The sequence below is a fragment of the Sapajus apella genome, unplaced genomic scaffold (genome assembly GCF_009761245.1).
Source record: "Sapajus apella isolate SASKATOON/1434 unplaced genomic scaffold, GSC_monkey_1.0 scaffold57, whole genome shotgun sequence".
NCBI classification, from domain to species: Eukaryota; Metazoa; Chordata; class Mammalia; order Primates; family Cebidae; genus Sapajus; species Sapajus apella.
Genome location: NW_022436997.1, coordinates 14,321,672 through 14,335,800, shown reverse-complemented (window position 1 = coordinate 14,335,800; position 14,129 = coordinate 14,321,672). Strand labels below are relative to the sequence as shown.

The following is a 14,129-nucleotide window of genomic DNA, read 5'->3' as shown; positions in this document are numbered from 1 at the left end:
GGCATAACATATTGGGAAACTATTTCATGCTATTTTGATTACAGTTAAAGTTCTCTTAATCAAACTTCACTTGCAATTCTCCAGCTTCTGTATAACACTTCCCAGTGGATCCTGCAGCATATTGAATGCTCAACTTTTCTTTAGTAACCTCAGTCATCTCTGCTATTTATGCTAGTTACATAAGTTAAATTGTATGTAAGCCAAATGATATGAATTTGTATTCTTTCTTTTCCCCATTCAAAGGCATGCTTTTATTTATTTATTTTTTAAGATTAGTGAAGTGCAGTAGTGAGAGTGGGGAAAAGAGTAGAATGAAGAGTTGATCTGTAACTGACTGTGAACAATCAATTGAGACGACTATCTTTGGACCAGTTTTTTTTTCTTTTTTTTAGCTTTCCACTTCATCTATTTCATCTTTTGCTCTATCTCCTGACCACACAGGTGCTGGATCCTCTTTGTATGCCATCAAGTTACCTGGGTACCTGCATCTTCTGACCATGCACAATACCATAGTCTTCCATCTCTTATTAATACAGAATGGGCTTGCAAGTATTGGGACTCCCTCCAAATTCCCTACTGCTTAATGAGGATGGGAAACAAATCCTTAGAAAACTATGCACTAGGTCTGACCACTGACGAACAACTGCAAGAAAAACAACTTTGAAAATTTCTTTATTATAGACATTTCAGAACCATTTAAATCAACAGACAATGAAATTTTTAGACATAACATATTGTGTTTATCTTGAGGTACACACTGGGCCCATTAGATAATGTTCTGGAAAGTACTGCAACTGTTAACTGGTAGCTAACAACCCAAATTTGCCAAGCAAAGAAACTGTAAAGATGACTACAAAATTCTTTGAATACACCATTTCCATTTAAGATAAACTCTCGAAATTCTTAATTGAATTCAATTTTTAGGCTTAGCTTAAATATTTTAAATGAAACTTAATATGAGTGGGAGAGAAGGTTTATAGCTAAGAAATTATCTGAGCCCTACTATATGAGATTGTAAACAAAGGAAATTTGCAATCTGATAAGCTCTATTACAAAATTTATAGCCTAAAAATTAGAGCAGCAAAATTACAGAAGATATTTGTATATAGTTTAAACTGAAATCATGTTTATTCCTTGTTCCTGGCTATCACAATGAGACAAATTTTAAAACACTAAGTTTTGAAGACTAAACAATGTGATTTAACATGATGTGACCATGAGAATCCCATATTAAAATCCCACAATCTAAAAGCTCTACTTCCCGTAATTTGCACTCTAGGCCTTTTATTCTTCTTGCTCAAGCAGCCTGATGCCTTTAGGTAACTTGAAAGATGGTGGAAATTGATATAAGAGGCATGTTTCTGAAAGCCCCCTATGTCCAACAACACATTTAACTTTCCTGGTAGACTGAAACTAAAATTTCCTTTTAACAGTTCACTAGGTTCTTTGGAGGACTGTTTTCCCGTTTATTATTCAAAATGTTAATTTTATATTTGCTAGGCACGACGAATAGTGATTTATACAAAGTATTTAGAAAATGAAGGACCCTCTATCCTTCCATACCCCACCCCCCACCCCTCGACTTCTCAGGGAGCTATATGGATAACATGCAGGTGGCTGTGGAATGTGAGCAGAGGCTGTTTTTGCATGTGTCTGAAAACAGTTGGAATGGACTGTCATAATATTTCCCATAAGATTGTTGAATTTTGACACGAGGCAAGAATAAACACTGCAATGTAGCTGAATGGGCAGTTCGCTGCAACTTCATAAACTGGAGTGATATATGTTGGTTGAAAGAATGTAAGTAAATTTCACAGTTTATAAGGTTTAGCAGCTCAACTTAAAGAAGAGAAAACTTGCAAGATTAATATGTGAGTGTTTGAATTCTGCCTCCCAACATCAATTAGGTCCACATTATACATTTTAGCTGCTTGGCTTGGTTTATTGCTGATTTTCTTTTCTGATGGGGGCCACGATGATTTTCGCCATGAATCTAAGGACCCAAAAGGGTCTTGTTTAGACAGACACTTCCTCTTGTTTGATTATAGGGGAACTGCCAGAGGAGATAAGATGGTAAGTCTTGACTTGGTTGGTTAGAAAGTTCTGTGTGTGGATCTCTGGGCATTGCTTTTCACTGTAGAATCGCAGCTCTCGAAATGGAAGGGCTGCCTCCTTATTACCCCTGCTTGCATATCTTGTTATGATTCTCTTGGAGCTATGAATGCTTTATCTAGTCAGAGTGCCAAGGTCCTTCACAGACAGGTACTCAGCTTAGGAATGGCAATTGCATTTATTTGTGGCTTTTAAAGATGACAGAAGACATTTATTACAATTAAAAGAATTCCAAGTCAGTAAAACACCACCACCACCACTAGGCAGTGAGAGAGATACTTTGTGTCCCACACGTTCCAAGTTTTAGTGATCTTGGGGTGTTACTTTTGTACCTCTTACTGGAGGTTAACATTTTAAAGACAGGACACACATAACTCTCCATATACCCAGCTGCCCAGAGAGTTCATGTCTTTCTTGCCCCCAAATACATAGTCTTAGCAACTGAGATTTCAAATATAAACAATATGATCTCTAAGAGGGCAGGGGCTGTGTCTTTTATTCAACAGTGTAGAGTGATATTAGAATGTTTCATGCTAAGTGAATCAAAGGCCACAGTCCTTGCTTTCAAGGAGTCTCCACACTGCCAATCAATATAAATTTGACAAAAATATGCCAAGTTCAAAACAAAAAGTATTTAAAACCCTATTTTGTGTAAAGTTTTTACAAAAGAAAAAAAAACGCCATAAGGAGTCAGTTGTTTACGTGGGCAACCTTTATAGTAAACCCAAGCCAACCCTGTTCCTTCTTCCTGAATTTGAGAATTGTGTATGAGTGTTAAGTGTTTTAAAATGGATGGATTCAGCTAGGTTTGTCAAGGAATGCTTGCAGCTTTGCAACTGCGTCTTGTATGTTTTTATTTTAAAAAGAAGTTCTGAGAGGTTTACTTTACTAAGGGAGGCAGTCCTCCTCACACAGAAGGATGCTCTCAGAACACGAAAGTCTCATGGGTCTCATGTCCTATGAGTGCGGTACCAGACAGTTCCTCATCGGCTTGTCAGTGACTTTTGATGAGGTGCTCCAGTATGAGAAGTTTACAGGGTACTCTTTTTACCTACAGTATTTACATTTTGGGAGATTTACATTGATAGGAGAAAAAAATGCTCTTTCTTTTGATAAAGGAGATCTAAGATGGAAAATTAGAATAGGTTATCAATTCACCTCAACTCCAAACCATGATATGGATTAAAAATATCTTTCCAAGATATTTTTAATAAAGAAATAAAGATACGTTTCACAGGTCTATAAAACTAGAGTGGTGGGTCTTGTCTTTCAATTTTTTTTTTTTTTCATTTTGGTAGCAGGAATAGGAGATGGTAACATATAGGCCCATCCTGCAAGTCATGCTGACGCCTCGCTGGCTGACCCCCTATTCCAGAGGGCACTGTGTGCACCTCAGTCATTTGCCATTCACACACCTGGAATCTGGGGCCAGACTCTGGGGTGTGGGAGAGTAGATGATACCTTGCTCCAAGAACACAGTCCTACGATATATTCTCTAAAAATGTCAAGAATAATGATGACGCCATTATATTTTGGAATATTTAATCATATTTAGCAAAAATTCTCAGACTAATGTCCTGGAATTCTTGGAATAAAAGTATGGTAAAAATGTATTTTCTTTGAAAGAGAGGGAAGAAGTGGTTGATGAAATAAACAAGTCCTCTTATTGGTATTTAAAAAATACTCAACATATGTAGCATACACAATAAAGCCTGGTGTGTCTGATTTCTGAGCTCTCGTAAAGCATGAAGCAGGTTGAGAAACCTAATGTGCTCTGACAAATGTTCTTCAGACTTCTCGCCATCAGACACCAGGGGAAAGAGACCCTCAAACCCGAGAATTAGAATTCAACAGAAACTGTCATTTCCCCAGATGTCATGGGAGTATTACATGCAAAAACCAGCCTTGCAGTGGGCTTAAACTCAAACTGAATTCTTCAATACAGGACTCTTTACTGATTTGTTCTAAGTTTTCAGTGAACCCAAATAAGACTGAGCTTCAAGTGACAGGGTTCTGAGAATCTTTGGAGTCATTCCGTCCACTATTCCTAAGAGAATCAATGTAGTTAACAGTCCCAAAACCTCAACGTATTATTTAAAAGTGAACAGATGTTATCTAAATATCATAATCAAAATTATGTTTAAAACATATATGGGTGTGTTGTGTATACAACTATACACATTTATATATGTATATTCTTTTTTCTCTGCTCAATAAAATTAGCAGCAGTTACAGATAAATTATTGTGGTCATGATTTGTGTGATTTCTAAGGACAACATATATCCCTTTATCAACACATGACTTTTGGAAAATGCCTTGTGATAAAAAGATCCCCACCAAGCATATAACATTAAAGTGTCAATTCATATCATTAACATTTTCAGGCACAAGAGTAAAACAATTAGCATGAAGCAATCCGAATGACAGAGCACAGAACATAGTTAATCGTCTAAAGTCAACCCTCCTGAAAGAAGGGAATTGTTGTTCAAAAGCTTTTTTTTTTTGTTTTAAGATTTTTATGTCTTTCAGCTTTGGCTATTTTGTAATAAATATCATACCTTCTCGCATAAACCTACTTGGGTAAGAATGATTTCTCTGCATATGCCTTTTTTCCTTTTAGCAGCTGCTGAGTGTTTGTTGAGTGACGTACAAGGCACACCTCCAAGTGTTCTGTACAGCATTTTTATTGATGTACAAAATAGCCTGTTCACCATTCAAAAACATAATCTGCATAGTAAGAGTTTCTCTTATCCCTATTTACAGAGAAGGTTTTTAGTGCAAAAACATGAAATTGTGTCCCAGCCCACCCCTTCTAGCACACGCATTGATCAGTTTTGTTCCATGCTGGCTGGAGTTATTTGGCTATATTTTGGGCCTCCAGCCATTAATGAATTGCATTATCTTCTTCACCTGAAGTTTGCTCAGTTTGAAATCCTCTGAGAGGATTTCTTCTGTTAGCTGAACAAGCAGGTTCCCATCAATCTTTTCGGTAACAAAGAATGATATGACATCTTCGGACAAACCAATGAACCGTAGTGACTTGGATACTTCCTCTATGGAGAGTCCTGATAGGTCAGCAGGTGGCTGCCATGGGGAACCATCGCCACAGGATCGGGGGGCCAGCTGGAGGTGGAGCGGAGATGAGAAAGGGTAGGAGGCAGAGAAGGTGTCCGGCATGCCCTTTTTAACAAAATACTGGTTCTCAGAGAGATCTGGTGACCCAGACTTGGGGTCTTCCTCAGCACCATCAATTTTCAGAGGCAAAGGAGATATTTCGGAGGCAGCCTTCTCTTCCACTAGTTTTGGGGCCCTGGGTGGTAAGGCAGGGCATGAAGTACTCTGCTTTGTCACACCAGCTGCAAGAGTTTTCATGTCTGTGCTCTCCAGAGAGTAGCTGGCTGACTTGGGACAACCAGAGACGCTGCTACTGAAGTCTACAGTGGCTGAGCTAGGGGGGCTGGCCAAGAGCTCACAGCCATCAAAATCAAAAGGTGCTGGGCAGTTTCTCTTTGGTGTGCCTGGCGTCTTTTGTCTGGGATAACTGTAACTCCTGCTTGGATCCAGCAGGAAGTCGCTCCTGGTCTGGCTCTCTGAGGCTCCTGAATAATGGTTAGGCCATGAGAGCCGAGAGGACACAGCTTCAGCAGAAGGACTTCCAAACGGGGATTTCAGGTCCACAGAATCAGTTTTCACTCGGTTACATGGATAGCAGGAAACAGGAGCGCTTTCACAAGGACTTGTGTCAGTTTTAGTGACGCTGCTTAAAAGTAAAACACAGAAAGAGAAATCTTTAAAAGAAAAAAGCCAAATCCCAAGGCTTTCATTATTTATAGATGTTACTGCTGAGTAGAAAAGTGCAGTCAGAAAAAAAAAAAAACAGCATTTCTTAACATGAATTCAATAAAGTACCTTCTAACTTCACTGAGGTTTTTTAAAAAAGGACCTTTAATAAAATACATTGGTAATTGTGGATATGTACATAATGATTTAACATGCTACAGTGGAGATAGAATAAATATTTCAGCTAGTAAGGAAATCATTGTTAATAGGTGCCTGAATCTTTATGATGAGGGAAATTCTTAAGTCATGTGTGGGCTTTGCACCAACAGGTGCCATAATTGATGAATGATGTCTGCAGCGAGCAAGGGTAGAGTAAGAGAATAGTAAATGGGTCCGCACGCTTGTCATGCTTGTGTTACAGTGACATGATGGCATCACACCACCCGTGACTCGATTTCCATCCAAAAGTCTGAGGTAGGAGGAAATGCATCCAACAAAATGCTTATCCTTGCCTTAGATTGTTTCTGAACAATCAAGTAACATTAGCACAAGGATTTAAATGTCCAGGGAAAAAATACCTCCAAAGAGAGCTACTTTAAACTGTAATGAGCACATGTGTAGCGGTGGATTCAGCTCTGGGGGGCTACGTTTTAAGAGCAACATGAAACTAGAGTGTGCTCAAAGGCGGGTGAGCAGGCCGGTGAGGGATCTGACAGTGATGTCGGGGGAACAGCAGAGGGAGGCGAGGATGTTTCTTTCAGAGAAGAGAAGACATATCAAAGCCGACTCGGAACTTTCATGAGTCGACAAAGAGATATGGGATGGACCTATTTTTGTTTCTTTAGATGTAAGAAATGATTGAAAGTTACATAGAGATAGATTTCAACTCAATATAATAAAGGTTTTATTTTTAAAAGAAGAATTGGTAGTTGCCAACAATGGAATGAGCCGTATTGCAGAAGAAGGAGCTTAGAGCACTGGAAGTATCGGGACAGGAGAAAATGACCACCCAACAGTGATGGTCAAAAGGGGACTCCTGTCTGGATGGAAATTCAGAGTAGATAGCCAAGGGGACCCTTTCCATTTTAGGTCTTGGTCAAACGTGCTGTCTGCTTGTGTCAAAGTCAAAGCAGAAAGAACTAGATGTTGATTTGTGAGAACTGATGGCAGCGCTCAGGTTGTTTCAGGGACAATCTAGTTGGCCTTTACCTCTGAATTTCTCTGATTCATGTGACATCTTTTCTTCCCAAGACATTTGCTCTTCAATCCTAGCTCAAAACCAACAGAGGCCCGATCATGCTCACCCAGTACAATTATTTAACAAATTAAAAAGCCATTTCCTCTCCCACCACCCTGTCTCAGTTATAGCTACCCTGAAAGTGCTCTCAAGGACCCATGAACTGGCAGATGAGAAGATAAGGGTGCAGTGGGACCTGGCAAGAAGACTTACATGCTGTGCAGCCCTGAAGAATAGTAGGACAAGGTGGGGCTGGGAGAGCGAGTCTGTTGCCGCGCTGGCTTGACTGTGCGAGGTGGGATGGAGGGACTGGTGGACAAAGGCTTTGCACTTCGGGGCGGAACAGGTGGGGCGTTCAGGAGCCGGCATTCTTCTCTGACCTGGCGCAGAAAAGAACACTCCAGGTTAGCAACAGACTGACAATGCAACTGGGGGCCAGCTCGATCCTGCAGACTTGCTCAAGTTGCTACTCTTAAACAGTAACAGCAGGGTGGAAGCATGGCAGAGAGAAGATTGAAGTAAACAAGAATAATGGGAAGCACAGAGGCTGCCAGAGAGCAAATCAGGAGCCTGTCACCCACTTGCTGGAACAGAATGATTTTTGAAAGAAACTGCTTGGCAAGTGCTGGATGCTGCTGAAATATAGCAAGTAATATAAAATACAGCAAGTTAAAGTATCTGTGGTTAAAGAGCTACTATGAGGATGGATAAAAAAGAAGTATTTAGAAAATAAGAACATAAGGCATTCACAATCTTAATTTGAGGCTTCATCTCTTCTATTGGCTGAATTCAATTTGATCCAAACCTCAGCGAACCCTGGAGCTGGTCCAGGGCTAAAGCTCCTTCTGAAGTCATGTTCAGGGCTTTTTTTTTTTTGAGATGGAGTTTTACTTTGTCACCCAGGTTGGAGTGCAGTGGCACAATCTTGGCTCAGCTCACTGTACTGTTTGCTTCCTGGGCTCAGGTGATCCTCCTGCCTCAGCCTCCCGAGCAGCTGGGACCACAGGTGTGCACCAGTATACCTAATTTTTTGTATTTTTAGTAGAGATGAAGTTTCACCATGTTGCTTAGGCTGCTTCCCAAAGCGTCAGGATTACAGGCATGAGCCACTGTGCCTGGTCAGGGCTTCTTCTTCTTTTTTTTTTTTTTTTCAAGACTGTGTCTCACTCCGTCGCCCAGGCTGGGATGCAGTGGCACAATCTCAGCTCACTGCAACCTCTGCTTCCCGGGTTCAAGCGATTCTCCTGCCTCAGCCTCCTGAGTAGCTGGGATTACAGGTGCCTGCCACCATGCTCAGCTAATTTTTATATTTTTAGTAGAGACAGGGTTTCACCCTGTTGGCCAGGCTGATCTTGAACATCTGACCTCAAGTGATCCACTTGCCTGGGCCTCCCAAAGTACTGGGATTACAGGCATAAGACATCGCAACCAGCAAGGGCTTCTTAAATGTAACATGTGTTATCACCTGGGGATATTGTTTAAAATGCAGACTTTGATTCCATTGATCCAGGGTGGGGCCTGTGAATCTGCATTTCTAAGAAGCTCCTAGGTTATACTGATGTTACTGGACCATAGTCCACACTCTGACAAGCAAGGCTGCAGAAGGAGTAGTAAGAGGCTCTCTAAATCCAAAGACTACTTTTTATAAGTGCTGTTTCCAGCTCTCTCACCTTTCCTTCATCTTCACACTGGAGAGGATCTAGCTGACCCGTGATGTCCACAGCTTCTCTGAGACCGCCTGCCATTCCCTTAATTTGCTTTCCATTCCTTACAGGCATTTCAGACTATAATTACTCATGAGGAAAACATTTTTCATGTACTTCTCTATGTCAGGCAGCAGGGGGCAGTTTATACCTGGCTCTGCTAGTCTACCCTAAGTTACAGAGGTAAAAATATTAATAGAGCCTATTCTGACTCTGCCAAAAACACTGTGCTTTGAAATGCCCTCCCAGTCTACTTTTAAGCCATGTTCTCACCAAATCTTTCACTTTCACTTTCAATTCCTTTCTGGCCAAGCAACTCTGGGATAAGACAATGAAAACGGCAAGCTCCTATGAGCTTTGGTAGTGAGTTTGCTTAAGCTGAATGAAATGGGTTCATGTTATCACACTGCATCTCCTAGTATCTGCACTGTACCCGGGACCTCTACCTGACATCCCAGGCCTGATTCACTTGCCAGAGGAAAGCAGCCATTAAGAAAAGACCCATAGCTATGGGTAGCCCAGTAAACCCAATTCTAAATGCAACGGAAGCAATTTTAAAAGTCTTATCACCTGCATTTCTTCCTGGGACTTGGGATCACTGTTCCTACCTGCAGGACCCACAGCCCTGGTTACTGGGATCCACTGGGTTGGTGAGAAGGATGGTTTCATCTGGAGAAGCTCTTTAGATTAAAATAAAATATTTGGAACAGCAGATTTCTTCCCCAATAGATGCAGGCTTTCCACTTGTAAGTTTTTAAAAAGGTGGTGGATGACTGCAGAAAGGACACCCAGGAGGAAACGAGGTTTGGATAATGACGTGACAGGAATGCTTAGTTGGGCTGGCCCAGGAAAGACTCTTGCCCTATTCTGGGGTCTTCTTTTTTTGAGACAGAGTTTCACTCTTGTTGCCCAGGCTGGAGTGCAATGGCGTGATCTCGGGTCATTGCAACCTCCACCTCCCAGGTTCAAGCAATTCCCCTGCCTCAGCCTCCCAAGTAGCTGGGAGCACAGGCATGTGCCACCACACCTGGCTAATTTTGTAGTTTTAGTAGAGAAAGGGTTTCACCATGCTGGCCAGGCTGGTCTCGAATTCCTGACCTCAGGTGATCAACCTGCCCTGGCCTCCCAAAGTGCTGGGATTAGAGGTGTGGGCCACTGTGTCCGGCTGGGTCTTTTCTTAAGAGGCTGAGAACCAAGCAGGTTACCGAAGCTCAGGCTGGGCCACCCGCTTTCTGGCTCTGGTTCATCTTCCTTCCGTCTTGTTAGTGAACTGCACAGTAGCCATGTGTTTCTTTTCTTTCTTAGGGAATATCCACAGAATTTAGGGTGGATGGGTGTCACTTTATTATAGATGTGCTTGGTTCTAATGGAAAATGTGAGATGATAAGGACTCTGTCAGTTAACTTTTTAATTTTAAAATAGTCATTTCCCAATATTGGCTTAGAGTGGAACATGAAGAAAACATGGTTAATGCTGGATTCAATTTAGCATTTTCAAAATTTTGGAATTAGCCATTAAATATAACATTTCATTAGGGACCACTTACCTGGGATGTCAATTATAATATGCTCAGATGTCAATTACAATATGTATTTTAATTTACAATAGTTGGCTGACTTAGGTCTATAAACTCAGAAAAGCCACTTGCAGTTGAATTTGACCTAAAGTAACTCCCCTCTTCCTGTTCTTATAACCAACCCTAAGTACCCAAGGTCACTTAGAGCTGGTTCTGCCACCTTCATAACTAGGAACTCCTGAGGGCTTTCCAGTAAGTTTCCCACAATGGTGAGGAGACAGTGGTAGTGAAAAGAAGCATTTCTAAGCTACACGGCCTGGTGAGGAGGCAGTCAGGGCCAACTGGGAGTGTTTACAGTTGATGCTCCAGACAGAATTTGAGACACAGAAAGCTTTTGGGTGGCCGCATGACTCTTAAAAGGAGTTAAAAAACTAATGTGTGTGTGTGTGTGTGTGTGACAGAGAGAGAGAGAGAGAGAGTGTAAGAGAGAGAGAGACAGACACAGACATACCTGATTCTTACTCTTAGGAGATGGGATGTCAGTCAAACAAGAATATGAGGCCAGGGATTTTTATCCGTTGTGATGGGAGGGCAGTCTGGGTGTCATGTGAGGTCAAAGCAAAAGAATTAGGCTTACTTGAAACTCACTTTAGAGAAAGGTGTTTTGTTGTTGTTTTAAAGGATGACTTTAAAGGGACTCCATGACAAGAATTTTGGGCGTCATTTAGTTGAGGCACAGAGTGAGTGGCTTGCGCTACACCAAGCAGGTGATGGGTGGCCCGCAGCAGGTGGGCACAGCTGAGGACTCCACAGACACATCTCCAAGTGGCATTATGACTCGCAACTTGCTGCTGCATGGGTGGCTGCTCCAATGACGGCCTGTTTCTCTGCATCTTAAGGTAAGAATTACATGCTGTGGTGGGATGTATGCATTTTAGGATTCAGAAGTGACAAAGAGTGAGGGTTTATTGTGCTACCTTACTTCCTGTCTCTCAGAACAGTAGCAATTCTATTACTCTTTGCCTCTTGATTTGATTCATGTGGGATATTTATATTCAGGAGGAAGGTAGTTGTGCTTTAGATGAATTTTATCTGTCAATAAAAGGCAATTTATATGACTGGATGGTCAGTCACCCTATTTCCAGTTTTCCTTCATATTCAATTTAGCTTTTAAGTGGAACATTTTCAGCACATTCCTTCTAGAAGCCTCAGCATGTGGCTCTCATCGTGTTACTGGCTGTCTCCGGCAGCTCCCTCTGATTCCTGGATGAAGGCTGGCCTCCCTGCCTGCCACCCAAGGCTCTGTGCAGCCAGGCTCCCACCTGTCTTTCTAGCAATTTCTCCCACTGCTCCTGGTCTATACAGGCACATAGGACCATGCAAAGTGGTGGACTCATGTCCCCTCAGCACAGCCTGTATTTTCTTGCCCCTTTCTCTGGTTTGGTTTTTACTGCCCACCACACTCAAATGCCAGTTCCTGTGGGCCAGCCCCAAACATTACACACTGTGTGCCACACACTGTTCATATTTACTTACTCTCCATCTATAATGAGCCCGAGAGCTAAAATGTAGGGACTGCCATCCTTGTTATTTCCATCCTGGGGATAGCAGAGTTTGGGGATTTGTTGTTCTGGCATGAGCATGTCACCATTGCCTGGTAGATGTTAAGAAATATCACAAGAAAATACAAAAAAAGGCACTTAAAAATATATATATATATATATATACCATGGAATACCTTTTATATGTTTGTGTGGAAATTATTATTGACAAGTCATTTGGGCTAGATGTTATGTTTTTTTGGTGACACTGAGTCAAGCTAGGGGAAAAAAGGCACCAGCAGACCTGGCACATATGACTACCACCAACTCTACCACCAACACAGTGTCATGGTGAAAATGACAATGACAGTATTCCTGAACTAGGAAATGCTGTGGCTTTAATCTAGCACACCCCGGAGTAATTACTCTTCTAAAATGAAGATCTAAAGGACTATATTGCAGCTAATGAACTAAAGTATTCCCATTTATTTCCAATGCAATGTTTATGACTGGATGACTTCTACCGGCAACACAAGGAGAGATGGGCCCCTGTATTATCAGGAATGCACCTCCAACCCTCGTGCTCAGTGAAGAGCTGCTATTCTGTTTTGAGGTGAGTGTTACTAATGACGGTGACCTCTGCCTGTGTGTAGTTAAGTTTTGGTTATGAGTACCGTGAGTATTCGCAGAGAAGCTCCTGGAACCAAAGTCCTATTGATGACAGGCTCAATGAGCACAGTGCGGATTCAGGTGGCAGCATAGAGGGTCAGCTCCCATTGTACCCAAAGCCTCGCTTCCTGAACAATCTCCTGGCCTAAAGCTTTTCTTCCCAGCGGTTCCACTGCTAGCGTACTTCTCTCCTCTTGCTCCTTCAGAGTAAGTCTGTCTGTTTTCTAAAATAGTCAGTGTTTCACTTCTCACCAAACATGAGACATCACTACTCTGGTGTTGATACAAGTCTCCTCGGTATTCACATTGTAGATAGCTAATACAGAGCTAAACAGAAAGCTCATTAATTAAAAGGTAGAAATGGTGAGCTCTGTTCTTTCTCCAACTTCACCCTCTTAAGTCTATGGGGCATATTCCTAGAGAGGCATATTCAGGCGACTGAAATAATCTAGTAGTGGGGGCTTAAAGCAAGCTGCAAAAGGTGTCTCTCCTGGGGGTCAATAGCTGGGATCACAGGCATCTACTTCCATCATCCCTAAAAGTCTGAAGAACATGGCTATCACTTTCTCTTCCTACAGCCTCTATTAATTCCACTTTGCTATTTGTTCAAACATGTTGAATGCCTATTGTGTGCTCATTGAGTTAGTGTTGAGTATACAACAATGAGTAACTCATGGAATTACTTATGAGGGAGCGAAACAAACACATAATTAAGATACAATCTGGTAAGTGTAATAATAGAAGTATGTGCAAGGTTCATGGGAGCACCATGAATTTACTCAAGGTGGCAGGAGAAGAACAAATTCATAGCTAATTTTATTGAGAAAGTCTTAGGGGGGATTGTGAGTGTAAAAAAGGTAGAGCATGAAATAACATGGCACGAAAGAAGAACCAGAATGATGATCTGGTCTATGGGCTCAGATAATGAAACAAAACACTGGTGCCATTTGTCGGAAATTTAGAGCAGGGCTTGGGAGAAATAGAGGTGGTCAGTTTTGAAAATACTATCTTTGAGCTCAGGGTTCTAATGACAGACTCTGAAGTTATGGCGGCACTGAGATCCCAGAGGAGAAGCGAAGAATGTTGAACTCCGAAGGGACGGGCAGAAGAGGAGACAGAGGAGGGGGAAAACAGGGAATTGCACTTTAATGCTCTTAGCAGAATCAGGCCTGAATGGTATCAAGGAAGCCAAGGGAGGGAGGGCTACAGGGGAACAACAGTACAAAGATGGAGAGATGTCAGGAAGTCAGGAAAGAGGCTGGAAGAGGTTCCCCTTATGTGACAGTCAGCAGGTCACTGGTGATCTTAGCAAATGAAGCACGAGTCAAGTGAGGGGGCAGAGCCGGACTACAGTGAGTCAAGGCTAGATGGGAGGTAAGAGTGGTGTTGGTGAGGGCAGACCACCCTTCTCAGGAATTGTCTGGAAAGGAAGGAGTGAGGCAGTTGTTAGAAAAGGATACTGGTTCGAAGGAGGCATGCCTTTTTAAAAAATTTTTTAAAAACTTGAAAAATGTGCCTGGGTATGTATATACATGCATGTAAGCTTGAGGTCAAGTGCACACTGATGCCT

At 41.9% G+C, this 14,129-nt stretch overlaps 1 protein-coding gene across 2 annotated transcripts in view; it reads right to left on the bottom strand.

Annotated features, from left to right (window-relative positions):
* Positions 1-259: 259 nt before the first annotated feature.
* Positions 260-14,129, bottom strand: part of GAREM1 (GRB2 associated regulator of MAPK1 subtype 1) — a 199,362-nt gene continuing 185,492 nt past the window's right edge. The window contains exons 5-6 of one of the 2 annotated variants that reach the window (XM_032245395.1): positions 7,344-7,510; positions 260-5,873 (exon numbers count right to left, since the gene is read on the bottom strand). In XM_032245395.1, coding sequence (XP_032101286.1) covers positions 4,976-5,873; positions 7,344-7,510 — 1,065 coding nt within the window. In that variant the 3' untranslated portion in view covers positions 260-4,975. The remainder of the gene's footprint in view (positions 5,874-7,343; positions 7,511-14,129) is intronic. The other variant, XM_032245396.1, reaches the window with a different exon arrangement.